Source organism: Pezoporus flaviventris, unplaced genomic scaffold (genome assembly GCF_033815535.1).
Source record: "Pezoporus flaviventris isolate CSIRO_AGI_PZ_B2104156 unplaced genomic scaffold, CSIRO_AGI_Pfla_v1 ptg000158l, whole genome shotgun sequence".
NCBI classification, from domain to species: Eukaryota; Metazoa; Chordata; class Aves; order Psittaciformes; family Psittacidae; genus Pezoporus; species Pezoporus flaviventris.
This window is the reverse complement of record NW_026892706.1, coordinates 882,708-908,080: the sequence shown is the minus strand read 5'-3', so window position 1 is coordinate 908,080 and position 25,373 is coordinate 882,708. Positions and strand designations below refer to the sequence as shown.

General features: G+C 46.5%; 3 protein-coding genes across 9 annotated transcripts in view; 1 reads left to right on the top strand and 2 right to left on the bottom strand.

Annotated features, from left to right (window-relative positions):
• Window positions 1-362: 362 nt before the first annotated feature.
• LRRC45 (leucine rich repeat containing 45) lies at window positions 363-10,392 on the bottom strand. Of its 4 annotated transcripts, none has more exons than XM_061479915.1 (17): window positions 10,158-10,392; window positions 9,398-9,459; window positions 8,532-8,602; window positions 8,040-8,218; window positions 7,179-7,307; window positions 6,517-6,629; window positions 5,894-5,952; window positions 5,695-5,772; window positions 4,881-5,016; window positions 4,396-4,473; window positions 4,113-4,224; window positions 3,887-3,957; window positions 2,961-3,053; window positions 2,269-2,361; window positions 1,268-1,441; window positions 1,026-1,173; window positions 363-614 (listed from the first exon to the last, which is right to left on the bottom strand). In XM_061479915.1, exons 1-17 carry the CDS (start codon window positions 10,375-10,377, stop codon window positions 418-420), a joined length of 2,013 nt encoding a protein of 670 aa, XP_061335899.1. In that variant the 5' UTR covers window positions 10,378-10,392; the 3' UTR covers window positions 363-417. The 4 variants fall into 4 exon arrangements, with proteins under 4 accessions (XP_061335899.1, XP_061335900.1, XP_061335902.1 ...); XM_061479916.1 differs by having other exon boundaries at window positions 1,268-1,438; XM_061479918.1 differs by lacking the exon at window positions 8,532-8,602 and having other exon boundaries at window positions 10,158-10,172.
• On the top strand, window positions 10,361-11,765 carry CENPX (centromere protein X). The gene is made up of 5 exons (XM_061479919.1): window positions 10,361-10,474; window positions 10,551-10,602; window positions 10,684-10,737; window positions 10,897-10,985; window positions 11,085-11,765. The coding sequence occupies exons 1-5, from the start codon at window positions 10,376-10,378 to the stop codon at window positions 11,097-11,099; spliced, it is 309 nt and encodes a 102-aa protein (XP_061335903.1). The 5' UTR covers window positions 10,361-10,375; the 3' UTR covers window positions 11,100-11,765.
• Window positions 11,766-14,016: 2,251 nt separating this feature from the next.
• The window catches only part of ASPSCR1 (ASPSCR1 tether for SLC2A4, UBX domain containing), a 38,527-nt gene continuing 27,170 nt past the window's right edge, over window positions 14,017-25,373 (bottom strand). For 3 of the 4 annotated variants that reach the window (XM_061479934.1, XM_061479935.1, XM_061479936.1), the window contains exons 13-16: window positions 17,460-17,511; window positions 16,694-16,763; window positions 16,184-16,371; window positions 14,017-15,099 (exon numbers count right to left, since the gene is read on the bottom strand). In XM_061479934.1, coding sequence (XP_061335918.1) covers window positions 15,086-15,099; window positions 16,184-16,371; window positions 16,694-16,763; window positions 17,460-17,511 — 324 coding nt within the window. In that variant the 3' untranslated portion in view covers window positions 14,017-15,085. Of the gene's footprint in view, window positions 15,100-16,183; window positions 16,372-16,693; window positions 16,764-17,459; window positions 17,512-20,046; window positions 20,149-25,373 lie in introns of those variants that run through there. The other variant, XM_061479937.1, reaches the window with a different exon arrangement.

Below are 25,373 nucleotides of genomic sequence, written 5' to 3'. Positions count from 1 at the left end.
TGCTGCTCGCTGCCTGTCATTTACCAGGTTTCATTGTAAACAGCACTGGCATCCACACAAATGCTTCAGAAGGATCACTGCCCAGGGAACACAGCCCCTGGTAACCACAGAGTGTGCCAACAGACTGGTGCTGTACAAAAGGACACAAACTACTTCAAATGGTGCAGCAGTGCAGAGGAAGGGCTCCACATCAACAACTCGGACCCATGAGCCTCCACCCCAGCCCCAGACAGTTGTTTCCTCCTCTCCTTTATGTGGTCAGGAGCAAGATTTCTGAAGAGCAAGAGAAATTTTCTGTTTGCAGGCCTTTGTGTCACCCCCCTCTGCCAAAACTGTTTCACTGAGAAAGAAGAGGCTGTACCTGAGTTGCTCACCTTCTTCCTGACAGCAGGTATCTGGATGTTTTAAGCAATGCTCTCATTTCCTAGAACTGTGGGTTCCCAAGGGGGAGCCCTGCACATATGCCATGATAGCATTCTGCAAGAAACTTGCTCTTTGGGCCTCTTCTTCCCTCATCCTGGAGATGTCAGCCTCTTTCATTCTCAGCTTCTCCAGCAGCACAGAGATTTCACCTTCTTTGTCCAGCATTGACTCACGGTGACTACTTGATAGGGCTGCAAAAGAGCAGCAGTATTAGTAAAGAAAATTAGGGTGTCCCTAGAAATAACAGGAATAACACATTACAGCCACAGCCAAAGGCAATGGAAACAGGATGATCAACAGGCAAATGAGAGAAGCTGCATGGGACACTGTGAGAGGGTTTGCACAGACAAGATGTTACAATTCACTGTGCAGGAAATCCAAATATTTTGCTTGATGCATTGCTTTCGGTAGTTATGTGAGTCTTGGTCTCCATAAAATGAAGACAAGAATCCCTGCAAATATGTCAGGATGGAGGGTAAAATTCCTGGTTGTGTACACAGGCAGGAAGCACCATTGTCACTACCTGTAAGTGTAGCTAAGTTCTAGGCCCACTGTAGGGTAATTCAGCATTACCACTTGAGAAGCATGAAAGGATTCATCACCTTTCAGCTGTCTCTCCAGGGCTGCAATCTTCTCTCTCAGCCCGTCCTGTGCTGTGCGTTCAGCCTGCAGGTGTCCAATCTGCTCCTGTAATTCCACTTTCACTTTATTCACCTCTGTCACTTTCTCTTCTTCCTTTCTGTTCAGGTCCTGACACAGAAAGACAAATACATTACTAACCGAACAACTTCGGCAACATGCTGTGCCCCTGTGGTGAGAATCTCTCTACTCCAGTCCAAATTACCTGCTGAAGCTCTTCTAGCCGCCTTCTGAGCCCATCAGCATGCAGGCTCAACTGACTGGCTTTGGCTTGGGCCTCAGCAACCATCTGTTTTTGCTTAAGGCAGCAGTTCTGAGCTTCATCCCGTGACTCAGTCATCAGCCGCAGCTTCTCTTCCAGGTGTTCTAGTCGTTGCTGCTGTAAGACACAACCAAAATGAAAATACATCAGTCCCATTCCATTCCTGCAAAGGGATTCTCCCCTTTTTGTTCCCAACATAGTGAACCTGCTGCTTTCTCTTGCCCTGGAAAACATTCTGATGGCAATGCTGCAACACCCAACTCGCCCCTGAGAGACAGCAGCATGTCCTTGGCAAAAGCACCAACACCAGTGCCAGCGTTCACAACTAATGCTTTAGCATCATTTCCTCCATATCCTAAATGGCTCGAAACCTCTGTAGGCAGCTAAGCAAGTTCTGTGCCCCACCACAGACACACATAGCAGCTTTTGTTTGTAAACACAGTAAAGCCTTTTCTTTTGTGATGTTACACCAAGTAAATATTCTAATAGCTTTGGTGTATTTTCCTTATCCCTTGTTCTCTTTCATGGGGTGTTGACTTCATTGCCATTTTCACAAAGTTTAATTGTACAGTGACTTTTTCTATCCAGCGGCAGTAGCCACCTGCAGAAATTTCTCTGAGTCCAGAGAAACAGGAGCAGCCCATGAATGCTGCTGTAAAACAGAAGGATTGACATCTGGCTGTTAGCTTCAAACGTCAAATGAAATCTGCTATGACAATATCCACATCAATTCTGTTACTACTGAAAAGCACAGAGCACGTGGGGATAGTGGTTACATTCTGCAGACAATTCAAAGCAGATTTTTCATTACTCCTTCCTCAGAAATCACACTATTCGCAGGTCAGTGAAACCCAGGGCAGGGAGTTACTCAGCAGTTCCCCAAGACAAAAACACAGACTAGGCAGCCAAATGCACTCCCTCCCACAGACAGGTCTTATCTTTACCTCCTCCAACCGTGCCCAGTTCCGGACTTTTATTAACTCCTCCTCTGCCTGGCCTCGCTCAGTGAGTGCAGCTGCTTTGGTTTGGCTCAGCTCCTAGCACAGAAACATGACAGACAAAGAAGCTGCATCACTGCAACACTCACCAGAAAACACGAGCAGCTTCCCATTGCAGGCTACACACAACACAGCCGTCTCCCTCACTCAGGGGCAAGACAAACAAATCCAGATTACACATACAATTTCACATCCCACGATTGCCATCTAAATTCAATGAGAATTTCAGTCACATGAAGCTATGTAATGGGTGAAACTTTCTGAAGACAGTGGAATAGGAGAGGGCAGCACTGGATCTAGCTGGAGGAACAGGTAAGGAAAAATATGCTACCCTACTTGGATCTAGATGGGAAACCTGAGAAGTCAAATCCTGGTAAGAAACTAATAATCTTCAACAGAATCTTTGTTTTATCAGAATCTAAAGGTTTCCCCTTAGAACCTTCTCCTTCCTTAGTCCAAAGCAGTAAAAATACCGAAGTAAAATTTTAGCTGGTAAACTGCCACTTTCTGTTCCTCCCTAAAGCACATGACAATTTTTACATAGGTTAGCAACAGAAGACTCCACAGAGCTCCCTTCGCAGCCTTCTCCTGCCACCACTACATAAGCATTCCATTGCACCTGGAATATCCATTCTCACCTCCTCCAGAGCTATCCTGATGGCTTCCAGCTTCTGGATCCTCTCCTGCATGGAATGTTCACTGGCCTCCATGTGCTGTGTCAAATGATTCACCTGTAAAGCAGAAGAAACCATTTAAGTAAGTGCCAGAAAACCACTCCTATCTCCAAGCATAGCAGCCTGGCTATTTGGCACGAGAAAGAGTATCCTCTCATTGACTCAACTACCACGGAAGAAAAATTTATCTCCAGAGCTCCACTAGGACAGTGCAATATAGACAGAATCTGCCCTCTGGAAACTGGGAATATTAGACAGAGATCCCTTCCAGGCCAAGATGAAAGATGGAGTCTGAACTCTCATCTTCAAGAGGTACAAAAGGCCAAATATTCATTTTCCACTTGTAACATGGCTGAAATCTTCCTGTCCTGAGCCTTTTCTTGCAAGGCTTCAAAATCTTCAATCTGTTAGTATAATTTTATTTTTGAGACATTTCACACCTCAGTAACACTCCAAAGAGAACCTGTCACAGCCTCTTGTCCTGTCCACTCAGACAGAATCCCCATGAAACATAACTGAGAAGGATCTAGTAAGCTGACCCCCCTTCAAGGCATCTTTATTTCAGCAAGCATGATGAAACTGCTTATTCATAACTACCTCTGTGCAAGACTGACACAAGACCCAGTCTCCAAGGCTCTAGTAGAATCACATACCACTCTGGCCCATACTCTTGCAAGCCACAAAATCTTACTCGCTGGTAGAATGTGCTGTGATCTCTTCAGCCAGGCTTTGCTTGCAGAAATGGCCTGTTACTCCCAAGGAAGCCTGAGGCCACCGATTTTTAAACTTGTTTAAGAGCAGCTGACAGCAAACAATGACCTCCAGCGGCGCCTGTATGTCAGGAGCAAAGTGAGACTAACCTCAGGATGCTGCAGAAACCCCATTCTTACCTCTTTCACCCGAAGGGATTCCACGTCTTCAAGGCTTTGTTTAAATCTTCTTTTCTCTGTCTCCAGGCGTTCTGCAGATCAAAACCAGGCATATCACAATTCTGGCATTATTTATACTCTATCACAAACTCTTCCACCCTTCCTCCTTAGTTGCCTTACCCATTAACTCATGGGCAGTAATCCCAACCCATAGGTGTCCATGAGCTCTTCCTGCTCCTCCACCTACCCTCAGCCTGCATGGCCCGCAGCTTCAGCTCTGCTGTTGTGTTGGTCAAGTCTTGTTTCACCTGGAATAGCTGATCCTGTTGAATTTTGCACTTCTTTTCCAACTCATCCACCTAAAAGGAAATTACCACCACAAGGGATTTTCTTCTCCTGTTAGCAGAGAAATTTGGCTGTACAGAACAATCAGCAGAGACACAAACAAGGATCCAAGTAGAAGCATATATACACAGCAGAACTGAACAATGTCCAAATCCTGCTCCTCGGCCTTGTACTTGCTCTCGTACCTGGTTTCTTAGAAGCAGATTTTTCTCTCCGGCTGCAGACAAGTCACGGAAAAGCTTCGCTTCCCGATCAGCACCTTCCTGCAAACAGAATCCTAATTATAGAATAGAATCAGAACAGTTAGGGTTGGAAAGGACCTTAAGATCATCCAGTTCCAACCCCCCTGCCATGGGCAGGGACACCTCCCACTAAAACATGCCACCCAAGGCTCTGTCCATTATGAACCTGTTCTCACCATAGTTCTTGCACTGATCTACACCTGACAAATCCAACCTACCCCCTGAACACTACAGCTCCTCTCTGCACCCACCACTCACCTCTCTAACTTACTTGACAATTTTTGTCACGGCAGCTGTCGTTAACCCACTAGTGTCAAAACATCACACTCACCTACCCCATCCACGCTCCCCCAAATCTACACAAACCACATGTGACCTGGAACCCTGCTCTCAAGCCTAACTATGAAACTAGGACTTATCCAGCTCACCTGTTTTTGCTGCTGGAGCTCCTTCAAGTGGCACTCAGCCATGCTGGTTTGTTCCTGCCTCATGGCATTCAGTAGCTCTCCCAAGTTGTGCACCTTCTGCTCAGACAGAGCCAGCGCAGCTTCAGTCATCTGCAGTCTACACAGAGAAACACTTTCCAGAGTCCTTTCTACAGCAGACACTTCCAGTGATCTCTCTACACCACATGGTACAAGATGTTAACACATCTTTGGCAGCAGATGAAATCTAGCTAGCTAAATCTGTACAAGGGACACGTCCACACTGACACAAAGCAAAATGAAATTACCTTTATCTAAGAGGAATTGAACAAGCCAGGCTTATCAGTCTGAAGTCTAACCACTGTCATGTGGATACAGCTCTACACAATGTAACACTGCTTTCAGGCAGCTCCACCTCATTGTTACTGAGCACACAATCTTGCTGGCCAGCTCCCTTTCTATCTGCAGCAGTTCTCAGAGAACACTACCAAATGCCAGGGAAACAGGTACAGGCTCTTGCCACGCTGTAAACTGTGCAAGCAACATGCCCCCATCCCAACCACACAATCCTTTTCTTCTTTTTACCCTCTGTAATTCACTTGCTCTTACACAAATGCACTGTAATTTTACTTAAAAGCAGGCTAAATATCTAGCATGGCAAACACAATGGTCTGGGTAATTTCTGGATACTCCTGCAGAACTAAGTGACACTGTAAGCCAGCCGCTCTGAAAGATTATCCCCCTTCTTAGCAGCTCTGCCCAGGATGGCCCAGACAGCACAGAACAGTGGGAAGGCAAAGGTTCTCCTACTCCATACTTGGCTTTCAGTGAATTCATAATAGAGTGCTGCTCATTCAATGCTTCCTGCAGCTGGCTGACTCGTGCTGCAGACATCCTGCATGTGGGGGGGAAGGCAAAGAAAAGGAAAAGAAAAAAGGTTGGTGATTTCTGCCAGGAAATGGAGAGGGCCCAATTCTGGTATCAAAGTGGAGAAAGCATTCAAAAATACAACTCACCTGTCACTTCTGGCTATTTCTTCTCTCTGCTTATCTATAGTGTCCATCAAATCCAAGAACTGTGAACAAGGCAAACATCAGCGAGGAAATGGAACTGCATCAGTTTCATTTCCATTTCTCATCTTTCTCGTCCTAGTGACAGTTGAAGACAGGTCAAGTCACTCTACTGAAAGCAAGCAAACTGGAGGTTTGATGGGTTCATTAACACATCAGACTGAGGTCACCAAGTGTAGGGACTCTGCACCACTGGGTGTCAGAAGGAAGTGACTCATATTTCTAGGGTTTTGCCACTTGGAAAATATCAAACCAGTTGCAAAAGAACCATCAAAAGCGTAAGTATGAGTGAAAAGAACATCAAAACTCCTCCAAAATCCAGAATGAATATGTTCAGAAGGGCATGGGGTATGTGTCCACACCCATACTGCCCTGGATCTGATCCCTGGGTATCCTAGCTCAGAAAAAGGACCCAATTTGCTAAACCATGCTGTGTGCTTGCCCATAAAGATGCACATGCAACTTCAGATGCACAATAATCCTGTCACTGAGTGTTTCATAAAGACACTAAGGGAAAGCATAGGATTCTAGCTGCCCCATTGGAACTGCCAACATGTAAGACTGCTGACCTGCTTGGTCTTCTCATCCTTCAGACTCAAAACCTCCTTGCTGAGTACGGATGCTCGGTTCTGTGTCTCACTCAGGATAGTCTGACGGTCTTGGTTGTGATTCATGGCTTGTTCTGATGCAGAGAGAGCAGATCATGCACATGTTTCCAAAGCAACAGCATAGCAAGCACTGCTGGCAGAGAAGCACTCAAGTGACCCCCCTGGCTATGAGAAGCACCAGGATAGTAGCACTTCTCATGCTGGCCCACAGGTTGGGGTGGCATCAAAGACAGCAACCTATATGGGGTAATTAACAGCCCAGCCACAGGAAGCCATTCAACTCCAGTGATGACAAAGGATGTCCTGTGCTGGCTACATCAAAACTTGGCTACTCAGAGGTGAAGAGAGTCTCAAGTTCTCCCGTGTTCACACACAACAATAATCATCAATTCAACCATAATTCCTTTTTTTTCCTCTTGCTGGTAAGTGACACCTCCATCTTGGCCAGCCCTCCCCAGAGGACATGAGGAAGCGATGTAGGGCACTGTGTAAGTGCTGTTGAGAAAGGGAGGGGAGTCAGGATAGCTCTCTTCTTTAGCAGCAACTGCTCTATATCCCTCAAGTGTTGAAATGGGAAAGGACTTACTTACTAATTTTTTTCCAGTGCAACAAGTAATACTTACCCACAGCTTTTAGGATATCACTAGGAACGTTGTTCCCAGCCAGTTCCAACCTCTTCAGGGTCTTATTGCTGTGCAGGCAGTTCAGCAAAGCTCGGCCACCCAGAAGCCCAATATTATTCCAACGCAAATCTATACAGAAAGTAAATTTTCAGCCCAGTAGACACAAATCTGCTGAAAAACACAGGCCTCAAGAGAAACCATGCTCCTTACACATCTACAAGCATGGCCAATAATCCCAGATGGTCCCAGCACAAACACAGGTGAATACTGTCTTGCTTCTCAAGACAAACAAGAGGAAGGGAAAATGACAGCCAAAGCAGGCAAGGCAATAATGAATCTTCAGTGCAGTGAAGTACAAGAAACCGTTACAATTCAAGAGGGATACAAATGTGCCTCTCACATTTTCATCTCATGAGCCTTCCTTTCACAACCAGAATCTGTGGATGAGGAAGAACTGGCACTAATAGCCACAAGTTCCTGAAGGAAATTCTGGCAAAATTCCTTACTTAGGGCAAAGCAAGTGTGAAGTAAGTCTCAGAGTCTGACATGAGCCGTGCCATCAGCATCCACAAATGGGAAGGCACCCACTCCCCCCTTCACTAAGGACTATTCTGCTCCAAGCACACAATTCTTCATCTCCAGATTTGGTTCCAGAGATTCCAGTTACAGCTCCCACTCTCCAAAGGCCACGGCACCATGAGCTCTACTCCCTGCACAAAGCCTGCAAAGCACTCCAGACTGATGCAGATTAGGAATGACGCTTAACCAGCTGGCAGAGATCAGGGCAGGCTGCAACAAACCTGAAAATATATGTGTGTGCATTTGTATATACAAAGGCAAACACAGAACCATCGCTCTTACCCAGCTCCTGAAGGCTGGTGTTTTGTTTCAGTGCCATGGCCAGTTCTCCAGCACCTTGATGGTTGATCTGGTTACTGCGCAGATCCAGCCGCTGGAGAAAGCTGTTTGCTCCCAGTCCCTGGCAGAAAGACGAGAAGCCCTCCTCCCCCATGCCAAGGCTGTTCCACTCCAAAATTAGGCTAGGAAAAATCAGGCAGGATTGGAGTTCATGAAATAAAAGGAGAGTTGCAAGAGCTTGAATTATACCAGAAACAAGCTACTCATTCAAACACCCATCTCTGCTCACAGACTCAAGTTTCAGAAAGCAGGATGCTGCTAGGATCCTGCATCCTCCAGAAAGGTTCCTCCAGTTCTCACTCCTTCACCTGTCCCATCCCCCATAAGAAACTGCACTTGACATTCCTCCTAGCTCAACCAAACGCACTCCCATCCCTTTTCTTATGCTGTGTGCCATCTAGCAGGACTGAAAGAGAGGTAGACACAGGTTTTTACCTCCTGATGGATTTGTTCTGCCTAAGAAGTTTTCCCAAAGCCTCGGCTCCCATGCTTCGCAGGTTATTTCCCTGAAACAGAAGCCCCAGGTGATCAGCAGGCTATGACCCAGCTACCCCATAAACACCACCAGACACACACGCTGTAATGGGGATGTCAGTCTGTCAAAGATGGTCTGAGTAACATTTGTCTCACATATCAGTCAGCTTTCCAGAAGAGGAAAGACCCTGGGAGGAGTGGAGGACACACGCACTGCTGGGATCACACAGGACCAGTGGGGCAGGAAACGCTGGTTTGAGATAAGCAAAACATTTTAACATACTTCATTCAAAAGGGCTCAACTGGCACCAGCACAGGGGAGAAGAAAGGTATGATGTAGTCTAGGATTGTGGATTCAAGGGAATAGCTGTGCCAAAGGACTACAGACAGAAAGTCAGTCTCACAGGAGAGTGATAATCACATCTGAAGTTCCAAGCCCAGGCCAGCTGAAAGACACGCACAAATTGGATAAACTCTGCAGAAGCACAAGTCAAACAACTAGTAACTCACTGATTAATACAGCAGCCCAAAGAAAAGCCTACATATGCCTCATCTGATCAAGCAGCAACCCACAAGAGATACACAGCAGTAACTTCCTATTAAAACTGAATAAAAAAAGACAAAGATGAGCTACAAAGTAACTTGGGAGAGTTGTGGCATTGCGTTAAGAAGGCAAGGACTGAGTCACTTGAGAACAAGGACTTTATGGAAATATGTATCTTGTAGAACAACCCTGCACCAGGACTGTCTATTTCTAATTCTGATTAAGCTTATACTCCTGTTTCCTTCCCCACCTTTTGATCTTAATTTTATTTGAACAAACTCACCTTCAAATCCAACAGTTTGACCGTGGTGTTGGAGCAAAGACCATGCAACAGAAGCGTTACACCTGAGTAGAAAAATACAACATTTATTTCAGAGGCACAACCCTCCGCCTAAGCCGAAGGGGAACCATCCATCCTTCCTAACAGCCGGCTCAGGAGCCACAGCTCTGATTCAACACGGGCCTGGTGAACGGCCACTGCTGCAGGAAAGTGCGAGTCTGAACTTCCAGGGCAGGTTTTTTGTGTATTCTCAAAAAAAGAAATGACCAAGTGAAGAGCTGCCGGTCCCGCTGCGCACCCCCCACCGCAGCTCTGAACGGAGCCCACGTCCAGATGGACCGTTCAGACAAGACATTCGCTGGCCCACCGAACCCGTGCTGGTCCCAGCAGGGACGCATTCCGGCTCCTGCAGGATCCCATCCAACGCTTACCAGCTTTAACGACCCAGCGATCAGAGCCAGCAATGGCAGCTGGATGGGGGGAGCAGCCCGCCCGCCTCACGGCCCTCCGCCGCCAGCCGAGCCCGTCCGGTACGAGCGCGAGCCGCTCCCTCCCCCGCGCCCCGCTGCCAGCTCCAGACCCACCGCGGCACCGCCGCCGCCACAAGGACCCGGCTGGGCGCAGGGACGGGCACCCCCCGGCGCCGCTCCGCCTCGCCCAGCGTGAAGGGACCCCCGGCCCCGCCGTCAACAGCCGCTCGCTGCGCGGCCGGGCCGAGGCCGGCTCCGGCCCAGGGAACCCCCCCGGCGGGCCCCCCCCCCACCTTCCCCGCTGAGGCCGCAGTCGCCCAGCGCCACCTCGGTGAAGGGCGCGGCGCCGGGCAGCAGCCGGCCCAGGGCGCCGCACGTCTCCAGCGACAGGCTCTGGGCCGCCAAGTCCAGGCGGCCGCGACCCGGCGCCGCGCCGCGCTCCCGCAGCCGCCGCAGCACGGGCTCCTGCGGCGCCGCGCACAGGCGCGCGTAGGCCCGGCGGAACTCCTCCATGGCCGTGGCCCAGCCCCGCCCGCAGGCGAGAGGCGCTTCCGGGGGCGGGGCCGCCGGGGCCATGGAGCGGGCGGTGAACGCTGGCGGGTTCCGGAAGGTGTGGCAAGCGCGGGCTGTCGGTACCGGGGGCTTCCTTCCCCCAACCCCGCTTACCCTCTCTCCTCTCCGTGCAGGAGACCGTGGACCGGCTGCTCCGCCTCCACTTCCGGGACGGGAGGACGCGAGGTACCGGGGTGGCTGCGGGCAGTACCGGGGCGGCGGCAGGCGGTGGTGGGTGGGCCCCCACGCTCTGCTTTGTCTTCGCAGTTAACGGCGACGCGCAGCTGCTGATGGCGGAGATGCTGAACGTCTTTGTCCGAGGTGAGCTGCTGGTACCGGGCCCACGGTCAGCCTGAACCGTGATGGGGGCCCGTGACCAGCTCGCGTCGCGGAGCCCCCTCCCGCCGAGCTCCGGCGGAGCTGTCCCAGTCCCGCACGCCCCGAGCCCTCGGCGCTCTCCTTTCTCCCTTCCTCCGGCAGAAGCGGCGGCGCGAGCTGCGCGGCAGGCGCAGGCCGAGGACCTGGAGAAGGTGGATGTGGAGCACGTGGAGAAGGTGCTGCCGCAGCTGGTACGTACCGGCAGAAGGACGCAGCTCAGCACTGTGCTATGGGCGGTGTTCTGGGGACCCAGCAGCGCTGCAGGCAGGTTTGCTGCTCTCTCCTTACAGCTTCTGGATTTCTAGAGGTCCCTGAAGCATCTGTCCTGCCAGCAGAAGATCTTGGTCTGACTGCATGTCTGGTTCATCTCTGGAGTCCAGCTCTAGGAAGAAGAGTCTCAACTTTTTCTTTCCCTGCTATTTCGCTTCTGTTTCCTCTCTTCTTTACCAACAAAGCCCTAGGCAACTGTGCCGTCAGATGCTGGGTTTGAAAGGAGGCTGCCGCACGGTTGAGTTTGGTCTGAGGCACTGGCTTCCATCTTGAGCCTTTAGCAGGAGCCTGCTCTGCACAGCACAAGAAGATGCTGTTGCTTTCTCAGCTGTGAGATACAGGTGCTGCTTCAGAGAGATGCATGGAAAAACTTAATGGCTGGAAATGTCTACCAAACCAGGCTCTCATGGCCTCAGCAGGCAGCTGTGGCAGAAACTTTAGGTCCAGCTCCAAGCCTGTCTAATGAATAGGTCATTAACAGGAGCTCAGGCCCAGGCTCTTGCCAAAAGCAGGTAACTGATCTTCATTTTATAAATAAACAGTGTCTGTCCCTCACTACTTTCCAGCATTTCTGCAGGGCTGTGACATCAAAGAACGCTTGGAACCTTTTAACCATTTGATATTCTCCTCAAGCTGCTTCCTCTCTGCTATAAATTTGTTCTCACAAAGAAACATCAATAAATTAAAACTGAGTCCCCCTCCCTCGTGTAGGCTTCTTTGCTGCAATTAATCATCGAAAGTCAAATTGCTTCAAAGACTTGCAAAGTTTCCCCCTCACCCACCCTCTTCTCCAAATCTTTGTAGGACGAAAGGAAGAAGGACAGAATAACAAACAGCATGTGTGAGAATCCCACATCATGGGCCAGCCTGGCCCCGCGGGCAGCGGGGGGGAGCTGGGAAATAAGAAACCTTACACATGGAGGCAGGACCCATGGAACTGAACTGCCTTTGTTGGGAAATCCGCAGCCGGCTGCAGGAAAGGCAGCTGACACCAGTGTGCCTGAAGGGTGCACAGTGCTGGCAGCTTGCTCTGCGATTAGCAACACCCAGCACTTCATGCACTGACAGCTGGAGCCAGGAGAGGCTCTGTAGGTCACTGGACTCTTTCAGCCAAGAGCTATCAAGGTTATTGCTCAGGACATTAGACACTGGGAGACTTCAACTAAACCCACGATTTAATATACTTGCGTGTTCTTTCTGATGACAGTACCAGCTTCAGCAGTGCTCCATCCCTCAGCGCTGCAGCTTATTTGCCAAGACAACTGTTTGTGCAGCTGTACAATGAAACCAACGAAGGAACTGACCTAGTTCAGCCTTCAGCCCCACAACCATATGGTGAAAAAAAAAAAGCAATAGCAAAAAATGCAAGTAGTGCTACCTCTGAATGCCCCAAAACGCCAGGGATTAGTTCAGCTACGGTGAAGTGATACTGAAGCAAATCCAGCACCTCAGGTATCTGCATGTATTGTTCTGTGGCAGGGTAGGAATCCTTATAGCAGCTACCTTGGTGAAAAGCCTGGAGTTTTAAATATCTGGGCATCTTGTCCCCCATATAGAATTAACTCGTACCTTCTTGCCTCTTCCAGATCTCGAATCTTTCCCCCTGTTCTGACTCCTGCTAACATGGAGGTCTCTAAAAGCTGCAGCCCTAAATAGGCTTGAATTACATACCTAGTCCATGTATAGCATTCTTGACTGAGGAGGATTGCTGATGGTAATGTTAATAGTAAAGCAGTATTTTAAAAGCAGCAGATAAAACTAACTCTAGGAAAAGAGGAAAGTAAGACTTCTGGTCTATCTGTTGAAGGTACCAATTTTTCATCCTCCTGAAAGAGAAACAGATTAAATTCCATTTGATGCATGGCTGAGTTACACAGGGACAAGCATGGGCAGAACTGACTGAGGTATTGCACGTGGTTAGCGATACGAAGTCTCCTAATCCTCACCCCTGTACTTCACCTATGAAACTGACTCAGTAATAATGATATTGATGCTTGTGTCCCTAAACTTTTCCTCTGTCCCCCCATATCAGGTACTTACAGGTGATATTACAGGTGATAGTTATGGTGCTCCCTCTGTCAAAACTGGTGGGATCAGAATAGCAACATCAAATCAGCAGCTACCTGATGTACTACCTGATGTCTTTGCTCTTCAAAAATAAGCCTAGTTCATCAGAAAGCACAATACAACTTCCTACCAACCAGACTTCTGTTTATTCTAACCCCATCAATCTAAACCACCAACACAAGTATCTCCACCTATCTTTAGCTATGGCTGTTAGCTGCCCCCTGATATATCCTGCATAAATTCAGCAAAGCAGCTCTAGCTACAGTCTATCTTCAGCCTGACATAACACCTGGACAGTCCTAAGTGTAGGCTCAGCCCACACTTAATTCACTAAAGTAATAAACCTTAAGCACTATTTCAGTATTTCTGGTCTGCTGCAGTATGTCTTTTATAGCCTGTCGAGCACCAGAAGGTCTTCCTTTCCACAGGAAGGATTCAGAGTAGCAGCTGTACACGGTGCTCTTGCATTCCCTGCTGCCAGCGGCCGGACGCATTCCCTGTTTATGTTTGGGTGTCATAGAAGACATCAATCAACATTTTTTGCTAAAGCATTTTGCTCCCTCCCCTTTGAGCCTCCTTCTTCATCTTCCACCTTTCTTTCATGCCTCCCCCTCCCTCTGAGTTTCTTCAAAGCATCTGGGAGCATTTGGAAGTAATTAGACCTGAAGGGAAATGTTGGCCAAGCTGGGAGACAATGACAAGTGCCAGGAACCCTGGGTGCCCTTTCTAGCCACTTTGAAGTTCATTCAGATGGTACAAAGCTCCAGTTTGCTTTGTTGGGAAAAAAAAGGGGGGAGGAAGGGAATGAGGCATGACAGGCCCATTGAAAACGGAGCAGGTTCCTGTGAACTGACAGAGGAACCAAGTACTGGGGGAAGAAACATATTATCAAAGAGACCGACAGAAAGGCCTCCTATGGCCACTATGCTTTATTACATTTACAAATTGTGCAGATGCACACACAGTTCAGGGAACAATTGTCTATGGCAGGGAAAATGGAAAACATATTACCGTAACATGGAATCCCAGCCTCCCAGTATGAATCATTGATCCATGGAGATGACTTCAAATAAAATACAGCACCCTGGCTACTGTGGCACTACACAGTTCACCTCCAGTGTAAGTGCAATTCTAACCAACAGTATTAAGCGCCACACAACATCTGCAGGCGGCAAAGATCTGGACTAGTGATTCCCGCTGTACCTGAATAGCACTGCAGAGAACAGAAACTCTGCTGAGAAACACTCAGACCATGGAAGTCCACAGATGGAGTGTCACATGAAGAGACCCTTTTACTGGATGTTTTTTTCCCCGTCACTTTTTATTCCATTAACAGATACCTGTGTTCTTTGTCAACAAGATTCTGGCAACTGAAAACAACAGGAGTGCAGCAGAAGAAGAGGTTCACACGAAAAGCCTATCTGAACTGTTGGAAGTCACCCAAGTACTTCCTCTTTGCTCACTTTCCAGCCATCTATACCCAGAATTATCAGCAGCACTAACACCAACCAGCAAGAAGCAGAGAGGTCTTATTCTAGACAGCACTTAACTATAGGTAAAACCGAATGGGATTGTATCTTGCTGCTAGAGTTCAGGCAGCTTGACTCGAGTTATCTCTGAAGGTAGAACTGGGAAGATTTAAAAATACGCATAGAAACAAAGTCCTTCACAGAAAGTATATAGGAATTATTTCCCTGTTAATTCTCTATTCATATTATTTGCATGCAAAAGAAGACTTAAACCTTTAACCTTGCTTCTGTGGCAACGAAGACTACAAACAGGCCTTCCACTCCTCCAAGTGGTGCAACTGCCACCTGAAATAGCAATTTTCTATTTATTACTAATGTTCATACAGAGTAGACCTCTCCAGGGTCACCAACAATTTCTTACACATTCTCAGTAATTTCCTCAGGGAAGGGGCAGAGCTGACACTGATCCAGCAGCCCAGAATGTTTCATCTCTTTCCACCTACAGAACAAACATAAGAGTATTAGAACACTTAACTGGGTAATTTGCACTGTATTGTTTCTCAATAACATGATCAGGCCAGGTTGGATGGGACTTGGAGCAACCTGCTCTAGTGGAAGGTGTCCCTGCCTGTGGCAGAGGGTTGGAATCGGATGAGCTTTAAGGTCCCTTCCAACTCAAACCAGTCTGTGATGCTATCTGGTTGTTAAGGGTTCTATACACTGCTGTACTTGGGCAAGAGTTGGATAGTACGTAGGAGTGCTTCTACAGGAGATGGAATGGTGAATGCATCATAACGTTCAAATCAGGGAACTTCATTCTACATGTTATTAACATGCACGTTGAAGCATGTTACTAACCTTTCATACCAGATACTGATAGGTAACCTGCACAGGTGAGATGTTATTTTGTACTTTATCCAGATAATCTTTACTCAGGAAAGAAAGTTCTACTCTTAAGTGGAATGCTTCAAGTATACCGAAAGTAGGAAATGGTAAGGATACGGTTTCCCACATGATCTGCATCAGTATCCCAGTCTAAAGCAGACAAGCCACAGCAGGGAAAGACACCAACCTACTGTCTGCAGCCTTCCAGCAACCATTTCACACCTCACACTGTGCTTCCTGGAGTTGATGGCCCCACAGTATCTTCCAGAATCAAACTCTAAAATTCTTATTCAGGAAGTTAACATTTGGCACTACTAGCCAGGGAATTCCATATAGTTCTTCCTAGTTTTATTGACATTAACAGGATTGACTGTCTTCCTTCCACCTCCTTTGCCACTGCACCAGAAAGTGAATACCGCCCATTGTTTAATTGGGGAATCTTTCATATTTTGTATAAATTGCCATATAAAAACCACATATAAGTTACTGGTTCTGGGACTAAAGTCAACGTTGCAGTCTTCTGTTATAAAAATTCTTAATGGAAATTTGGCTGCAACCTTAACTATGCAAAACCACTACTGTTGTGCAGGGAAGATTGAAAACAGAAAGACCAACTCAAAAAAAAAAGAGAGAAGTACTAAACCAGATTGTAACAGCAAAGGAAGAATGAGAAGAACTCTCCTCTGATTTCATGATACCTGGCAGCTTCAGCCATTTGGGTATTTTCCCAGGGGCCCTCCTCAGCACCGGTGGAGCTTCACGCGCGCTTGCTGGCTCTGGCTGCTCATTGGTCTTTTTGTCTCTTCCCACTTCTGGTTCAGACAGGGATGGAACTGTTGATTGTAAAGATGATGAAGCAGAAGAAACTAATGAGTTGGACAAACATCTGAGGAAAAAAAACAAGCAAATAGAATTAAGCTTAATCTTTTTGTAATAGCTCCTTGTACCACCTCCACCTTTAAACTTTTGAAGTCAGACAGAAAAGGTTCTTTTTCATCATAAAAGGATTTACTTGATGTAGTCACTGAAATCCTACTTTGCAAAGACGGACTCACAAGGCCATGAAGTCAAGTATGCCAGTATGACTGTTTCAGGAGAAAATGAAGTCCTAGTATCTTCAGAGCACACTTCTTTGTATTAAGATGGGCTCATTTCATGCTTCCCATTCCAAAAATACCCATTTACAACTCTATTCAGTCACAACATACCTGGCTACTAATACATCAGCTGCAGAAGGGGAAACAGCAGAGCTCAGCATGTCTGACTTCAGGTAACAGTCTGTTTAAAAATGAAACCCAAACACTTGTTTGGTGACAGAGACACTTCAATCACCACACAATCACATAGGTCTCAGCTCAGAAAATACCTGCTGTATACTACAGTAAATCTCCATCACTTTCCCCCAGCTGACAAAGGACACTTGTAAACTATAACAGTTTCTTTCACAAATTGAGGTTCCCATTTCCTCATTCAGAGCTCAAAATTTTGACATTTTCTTTCAGTGCTCACTGCATCTCAAACTTTTCTGTGGAGCCAGAGCTTTAATCTGGGAGAAAAAGATTCTAAGCATAACACAGAGGTATCAAAGAATCAAATATTCAGATCTATTCGCCCATCTACAGCCAGTCCACTACAACAGGAAGTCTGTAAAAGTCTTTCAGTGTCATCTGTCTAGTTAACATTTTGAACAGCAGAATTTCCTTCTACAGACTTCTATCATTCTTGTCTCCATAGCAGACAATGTCCACTCCACAGCCTAACAAATCTCATAGGAAAGGTGCTGTGTTTACATGTACAATAAAGCTAACTGACCAAGCTAGTTCAGAGAGCTTAAGCCATTCCGAACAGGAACATTTACCAGCACTCGCAAGGACTGCATTATCTTTTATCAGAAGAACTCTACACATAAGGATGTAATTCTCCTGGATCTACTACAGGAGCTATACAGATGAACAAGAGAGGAAATTTACTCACCCCTGCACTCTTCAGATCCAAAATGAATGACAGCAGTTGGAAAGAGTTTAGCCTGCAGCAAAAAGGGAAGAGATCACTGACTGTACATGCTTTCACAGGTCACTGTGAACGTTAGAGACAGGTTAGACAGCTACAGACAAATTCAGAGTTCAAGCTGAGGGCACTGAGCCATCTATAATTTGGAAAAGGCTCAACGTGTGTAGAGCACAAGGTGTTCAGGGAGAGATCATAAGATATGATCTATTCTTCTACACACAGGTGTGCAGCATGTGCTCATGGGACTGATGACCTGCCATTTGTCCTCCTCTGTCCCCATATCTCAGGCCATTATATTTCACCCACATTCTCCACTGCTGAGCAGACAACGTGAATATGATTAAGAATCTTTCAAGACCTGAGTGACTGATAGTAAGAGAAGGAAAATCAAGCTATGCCCTCAGAAACCTACTCTAGATGATACGATTACATTTACACCCTGTCTCTAATTGTAATTTGTCTAGTTTTCACAGCTTCCCAGGCTACAGTCTACCCTTCTATAAATCCAGCCTGAATTCCAAGTTCCTACTTGTCAGAATAACTCTGCCATATTCAAACATTTTTTTCATCCACTGAGCTCATCGAGTGACCCAGATAACTGCAGGACTGCACGTTCATTGCTTTCCACACTCAGTCCCTTACATCATGGCTCAGTAGCTTTACTCAATTACCTCTGCATAAATATATACTGAATAATTCAGTACAAAATTTGAATTATGTTCAACACACACAAAAACAATAACACTGTATTTCTCACCTTGATCCAAAAAATAAAGAAATAGATAAAAGCAAGCAACTGCCCCTCTTCATATCATTAATGCATACGTAGGAATTGTGCAGGGCAGGCTGCCTGCTCTTGAGTTTTCTTGAGCCTCTGTTGCCAGAGACATCAGCACAGTCAGGATACTGGAATAAGGGTCCTTGGACCCGATCCAGCGCAGCTATTACCAGAACTCAAAGGTTCTGTGCATTCATCTGTGGATTGATACCTAATACTTAGACCAAAAAACTGTGTTAACCAGAGGCAAAATGAAACATTGTCACCTCTCTTCCTGACTACAACCTTCAAATGAGTACATGGTATTACAACTCTGACATTAACCAAAGGCTGTAGACTTCCACATAAAGCATAGCCTACATCATGTTAAACTGAAGCAGGAGACTACTCCAAGTCTCAGCTCCTGCTACAGCAGTCAGGCACCTCCGCATCCTTGAACTGCCATCTTAGCAGAAATCATTATTTATTAGGTCTTTTACCATTTCCCTCCTCAGCCGGCAGGGCCGGGGGTGCTGCTCCAGCCACAGAGACGGCTCGCCATAAACTTTTTTAATTAAAAAGTACCAGACACGGTTTAGAAACCCCAGAGAAAACTCTTGCAAGAGCTTTGATGTTTCCACTGCATTTGTCTGAAGGGATCCCTCTATTTAGGAAATGGGTGCCTTAAAAAGCTCCCCACACACACACACACACATACACTCAAGCCTTTTACACACAACATCCTTTTCATGCCAGCTGCAAGTTGGAAAATGAGGGTTTTGTAGTGTGTCAGTGTTGGAATTTTTTAATAACCTCCCCTCTCTTTTTTTCCCCTCCTGACCAATTATCTTGGTAAATAATTAACATTCTGAAGGAGATAAGTAAGCACAGCATCTCAGAGCTCAAAGCCCTTTAGTTCAAAGCCCTGCCCTTTTCTCTTGCTGCCGCCACCAAAACTTCCTTGTCAATCAAGCTCTGGGCACACACATCAAAGCTTCATGTAGGAATGGCCCCAAGGGGTCAGAGAAAATTCATGGCAGGGCCTGCGTAAGGCGCAAAGAGAAAAAGAGTGAGAAACACAGACCAAGAGCTAGACAGACACACTCAACCACACAAACACACAGAATGTGCCCCAATATAAACCTCTACCCTATTTACTCACAGGTTCACAAATAACCATAGTTCTAAGTTTCAGGATCCATGTCCACAACCATTTTCCACTGCTGGCAGCACATCAGTCCACATGTTTCAGTTCAAAATCTTTTAATTGAAAGAAACTTAAAGGAACCTGACAGCAGCTCCTAACTATACAGAATCCTTCCCATGGCTCATTTCCCTGCATCCCTATCCTTTCCTAGGGGTCAGCCAGCACAGAGTCCCCTCTTGCCAAATCTACATCCAATAAGTTCTTTGCTTTAGACAGACGACTGGCTCATTCATCCGACCCTTTACCTAGTTTCGTTCGGGCAGGATTCTCCGGTACCATCCCCATTCCAGCACTTCCTGAGGGTGCAGCACAGAAGGTAGGTAGCTACATCTCACTGATCTCCCTGGGATTCAGCCAGGCCCTGACAGGACATAACGCTGTCTGAGGGGGGTTGTAACAAAAAAGTATTTGAGCCAGTGGAATGACCCCACTGGCCAAGGAATGTTTTGGCATAAAGATGAGAAGGGCTTTGCTAGCTGTAGTCCAGGAAAATATACAAACCCAAAGCCGGAGCCTTTAGTATTCTCTAACACTGCTAAGGATGCAAGGATCAAATACTGGGCAGACCATTACCTGAAAACTATATTCCCAAGTGAGCTGGTATTCCCTCATTTGTACTTGTTCTAATGCATACATCCATGTCTCTAGAACTCTGCAGTTCTTAACCTGCACAGGATTCTTATCCAAACCTGTGCATAAACACATAGAAATCTCTTAGAGTCACCCTGAGCCTGTCAGATTGACCAAGAGATCATAGGCTGTTTGAAACAACTATTCAAAAATCTCCATTCGGTTGTATGTGAAGAGTTACTACAGTATGAATGAGTCAACAGTTAGTTACTATACTCAAATACCCATCATTTCTCTTCTTTTCTGATTTCCAGCCAAAGATACAATGCCACTCTGACTGGGAAAATAGATTACCTTAATCTATTGAATTATAATGTTCAAACCACACTGTGCAAGGCATATTTACAAAATGCAGTTTGATCATTAATTTGATTGCAATAGCATCTAGAAACCCAGGTGAAAATGGTGTTTGTGCAATTATATACATGTAATGAGCAGCAACATGCAGTATACATAAAAATGTAAGAAAGCACAAGGGTTTGGGATTTTATTTTGGTTTGTTGGGTTTTGGGGTTGTTTTTTTGTTTGGTTGTTTGGTTTTTTTATTTGTTAGTTGAGGTGTTTTTGGTACAGATGAGAAACTGAGACATTAAACAACTTAAGGTCACAGAGGATGGCAAGTAGCAGAAATGAGAACTAAGTGTGTAAGTCTCCAGAGTCCTATCCAAGGCCTTAATCACAGGACAGCTTCCTTCTGAAGGGATCAGAAAGTCACTGACGAGGCAAGAAGTTGAGGAAGCCAGTGTCCTGCTTACTGTCCTCCCCATTCAACGAGTACCATTCCAACCAACCAACTGCTCAGGTTTTAAAGGTCTGAACAAAACAGCATCACTGTGTTACTTACAGTTGCAGAAGTTTAAATGAGAGCTTTCCATTTCAGAAGCCTGGAGACCAGCTTGCTTCTCATAAAGCCACATTTGCTGTAAAACCATGTAGCCAAGTAACTCTGAGCTTTACTTCAGCCCAGCCAGGCACAGTTGATCAGACACCACAGTGGTGAGTGTGGTTTAGGAATGCAGGGCACACTGGCTGCAGGGTGGTACTGGGGCTACTGCATTTCGCATTCCATGATAAAAATATCTACACTAGGACAACATTCCCCTGTGAATCCATCTGCAATACCCAAAAGGAGCACTGCTGCTTTGTTTTACTGCACATCTTGATAACTTGATCTCTAGGGCACAGGGAAGATTTCAGGCAGACCCTCCCCAAATAACACCTCAACACTTCCTCCTTCACCAGGTACCTCCAGACATACACATTCAAAAACCCCTAGAACACAGCGTTGCAAAATACATCCATCACTACCATGCAGTTACTCTGCTCGCTGACAGAGCGATGCTTTCAGACCAGGCAGAGACTGCTGTCTAAGGGGAACTTGCAGCTGCCAGTGAGAAGCATTCTTTCCGTTAACATGATCTGAAAAGATTAGAGTGCCACAGGTCTGCTGTTAGTTTGATGTTAAAAGAAAATAAGCACTTCAAAGGAACACACGCATGGAAGGAGAAACCCAAGCTACCAACATGAAATACTGCATAGTACACACACCCCAAACACATAAACTAGCTCTTGGAAAATTCAACTGGAAAGCCAGTGGATCAAAAGCTTCTCCAGCAAGACTGTAAAGCATCGCTGAAACAGAAATAAACACTCCAGTCATAGTGAAAGGGGCAAACTGACTAAGTGGTTGGTGTTTATAACCTGGGAACAAAGCTGCTCAATGTGGACTGCAACTGCCAAAGAAGATGGATACTCTGCAGCCAATACGGAAGAGGTATGATCCAGCTAGAGCAAGGGACCTTCAACATTCATAGGCAAAGATAAGATTTGAAAGCACTATTCTGAGAAGGCTCCTTCAGAAGGAATCCAGGTATAAAGAGCACTAACTGAGCTCTTGAGTTGAGCTCAGGAAGAGCTGGCCTTCATAACAGACAGCACGAGAGGACATTTGGGCAGAATTACCACTCCAACACTAGGTCCTACAGAAGGCCCTCATTGGGATGGAAGTGCCTTGCTGGAAGTCAGCTTCAGGGGCAAGGATGGACAGTGAGCAAAACAGACCGCACCAGACAAGCTACCAAAATCTGGCCAGATGAGAAAATCCTGAACGAGTAAGCAAAGAGCCAAGACTGCACACAAGAAGATGAATGCCATCCTCTGGGCTGGATGGATTTCACTATTAATTGCAATTTTCTTTGCTGCTGCTGGAAATACCTCCACCAGACTAACTCTGATGAAGTAATTTTTTCTGAAGTTGCATTCAGGCTCATGCCAAAAGCAGAGAAGACTTCACACTGCTCAGTTCGTAGTCAGCTTCACTGGACAAGCAAGCCAGACTTATTGCCCAAGCTGGCATTAACAAACAGGATATGGAAACAGAACCAAAGGCAAAAGAAGGAACAAACAGCTCCTCTGGATGTCTGCCCCATGGTACCCACCAGAGGAAACACTCAATGCGCTCTAAGATCTGATTAGAAGATCTAAATATTTATGTGGAAGCCTGCGATTCCTTCAGCTCCTCTGAAGATGGACGATGGCCTCCTGCCCTCTTTGCTGCCTTGACTTTTCCAGTGGCTGGTATTCTTACCTTCTACTAACTCTTTCCTAGCATTAACACAGCAATCAATGATTTTTTTCCACTAACCCACCCCAGATGTGCACTCCACAAGCGCATTTCTGGAAGGAGAAAGAAGCTAAGAAACAACTCCGAAAAGCTTGGCTAGCCTAGAAAAACACAAACAAGCAATAAGAGTTATATGGAACCTGATGCCAAGTGCTACAACAGGGATGCCTGCAGTTGATCAGTTCTAGAGAGCAGAACATTATAAAACACTTCAAGGGACATGAGGATAAGGCAGCCAGCAAAAACAGCAATAACAAAAAATCAAAGCAATGCCTTGAAGTCTTTATGGGTTCAAAAAACTTCACGTTGGCTGCCAATCTGTGAGCTCACTATACTGTAAATACACACATATTTTGGGAGAATTCACTTCAGACAGCTTTTTCAGCCCAAGTATCTTGGCAAACAAGTTGACAATATTTGTCTTTCCCCGGTTTTGCATCGTAAAGGTTCTCCCTTCATGGGAAGTCATCAAATTTAATGAATGTGGTTCCAATCTTACCAGCTTGAATAGAGTGAGAGGGTGGAGAGAAAGCAGAAGTGTTGATAATATGGTACTCCACCATCTGCAGTGACTCCTGCTATTAGCTACAGCACAAACTTCAGTCATGTCTAAATACTGAATGCTCAAATGTGCTCACATTGCTGCCTCGGACACCATCACTTGTTCTCACAGCCTGTACCAAGGCCGTCTGCAGAGTGCAGGACAGCCTACTGCTAACTTAGGACTGGGAAAGCCAGGCACAAGTCCATGATTCATGTCTGACACTGGACAAACAATCCCAAACAGCCAAGTCCCAGTCATATCGCAGAAGCAACTCTGCCCTCTACCCTAGCGGTGATACCCTCAGGAATCATACAGGCTCCTTGACAGTAAGTTGCTGAAACAGCCAGGCTGGCAGTGACCAGTGTCCAGGACACTGTGCCTGGGCTCAAGCAGGCTCTGCCTCTGTCTCAGCAAAGACCATAAGTTTCTAGAAAATCCTTCTGAAGTTCATCAAGAGAATTCCATAACCTTGAAGGATGCCATTAGAATTCTCTATGTACCAAGGCACTTCCCAAAGGAGAAAGCAGAAGGCAATTAATTAGCCTACGACTAAACTGAAGGGAATAAATAATTGGATGTTTCTCTGCCATAGTCTTACTTAAAAGTAACAACAGTGGCCCACTTGTGCTTAGACATGACACAGTCATGTATTTTGAAAAGAAGCAACCCAGAAAACCAAGGACAGACCGTGCAGAAGCCACAAGCCAACCTCTATTCCCTTACTCTTAGGTTTTCTTAACTAGTTCTCATTTTTCTCAAGAGCTTCAGCACTGTATTTGGAGAACAGGAATTTAACAAGTCCCCAAGAGCAAAAGCAAAAGGAACCACATTAAAAAAAGGAGAAGCATTCCTGGGGCAGGGTAAGCACAGACCTGCATCTGGAAGTCAGGAACAGGAATTCTAAGGTTCATACAACTTCAATTATGGCTCACAGTTATCCCTCACATACTTAGGTTCAGTGCAATCTGCCCTACGATTGCCTTTGTAAAACCGGACCAGAAAGGGAGCTCTGACTAAAGCACAAAGATTTCCCTTCCACAGACCACAGGATGTCTGAAAGGGGCGAAGCCCTCACCCATGCAGAGCCCAAAGCCACCCAGCACAGCACCAGGACCGCAGCCCTGCAGTGAGGTTGGGCGCTAACCAGCACAAACTTCTCACACTGAAGAGCTCATGGTTGGAAGGCAACACTAGAGAGCAAGTGAGAAGGGTGAGCAAGGCCTGTCCCCAGCACTGCCCCGCCTGGCCCAGTACCAGAAATGTCACCTCTCTTCCTCCTGCTCTGCCCCACTGTGATTTCTCCTGGAGTGCTGAGGCCCAGGCAAAGCAGCCTGATTAGCACCAGCCACCCGCAAAGAGGGCATCCAACAATAACACAGCTGCCAGGGACACAAAAGCCAGAGCAACTTCCACAGCCGTTTCTTCCCTGAGAAGAAAGGCCCCTTCAGCCCCTGCCAAGCACTCGGATCTGCCACAGCAGAGGGAAAGCCTACCTGAGCAGAAGACATTACGGCACAGGCCCTTCACTGGCAGAAGTTAGAGATGAAAAAGGATTTACACTGTTAACAGAGAGCAAAGCTTCACACAGAACCAGCCAACCTAAACTGGGATAAGGCACCATCCTCCCAGGTCAGAGCCCTGTGGTCTCTGACAAGCAGCAGGGTAACCACAATGGTATGACAAGCTCCCGTCAGGAATTGGTTTTTTCCTGTTTGATGCTTCATCCAAATAAAATGCTTATAAACACACAGAATCATTCTTGCCATAACAGGACATGACCTGAAAGGGACAAAAGGCCCCAGGCAAGGGACAGAATGCTGCATGGTCACTGGCACTAAACACAGCTCTTCCAATCTGCAAACCCACTTTACATAATGGCCATTTTACACCCAGTTGCATCAAACAACTCTTTTCACACATGCTCATCTGCCTGGCCCCCAGCACATATTCCAGCAGCACAGGGGCCACTGCCCCAAAATCTCAAGCTCTAAACAGACTGTGGAACCCAACCCCATCCAGGCACAGCATTTATTTCCCCTCCCTCTCTTCATCCCATTTTATCCTTCCAAGTTGCCTCAGCCCTTTGCAGCCTTCTCCCACCTCATCCTGAACACACA

Excerpts from the sequence above, each read along its gene's own strand:
- LRRC45 (XM_061479915.1), bottom strand. The coding sequence starts at position 10,377 with ATGGAGGAGTTCCGCCGGGCCTACGCGCGCCTGTGCGCGGCGCCGCAG. Across the intron at positions 5,773-5,893 it reads GAAATAGCCAGAAGTGACAG|GATGTCTGCAGCACGAGTCA; the intron begins GTGAGTTGTATT and ends CCCCACATGCAG. Across the intron at positions 1,442-2,268 it reads ACTGGGCACGGTTGGAGGAG|CAGCAACGACTAGAACACCT; the intron begins GTAAAGATAAGA and ends TGTGTCTTACAG.
- CENPX (XM_061479919.1), top strand. The coding sequence starts at position 10,376 with ATGGCCGTGGCCCAGCCCCGCCCGCAGGCGAGAGGCGCTTCCGGGGGC. Across the intron at positions 10,475-10,550 it reads ACGCTGGCGGGTTCCGGAAG|GAGACCGTGGACCGGCTGCT; the intron begins GTGTGGCAAGCG and ends CTCTCCGTGCAG. Across the intron at positions 10,738-10,896 it reads GCTGAACGTCTTTGTCCGAG|AAGCGGCGGCGCGAGCTGCG; the intron begins GTGAGCTGCTGG and ends TTCCTCCGGCAG.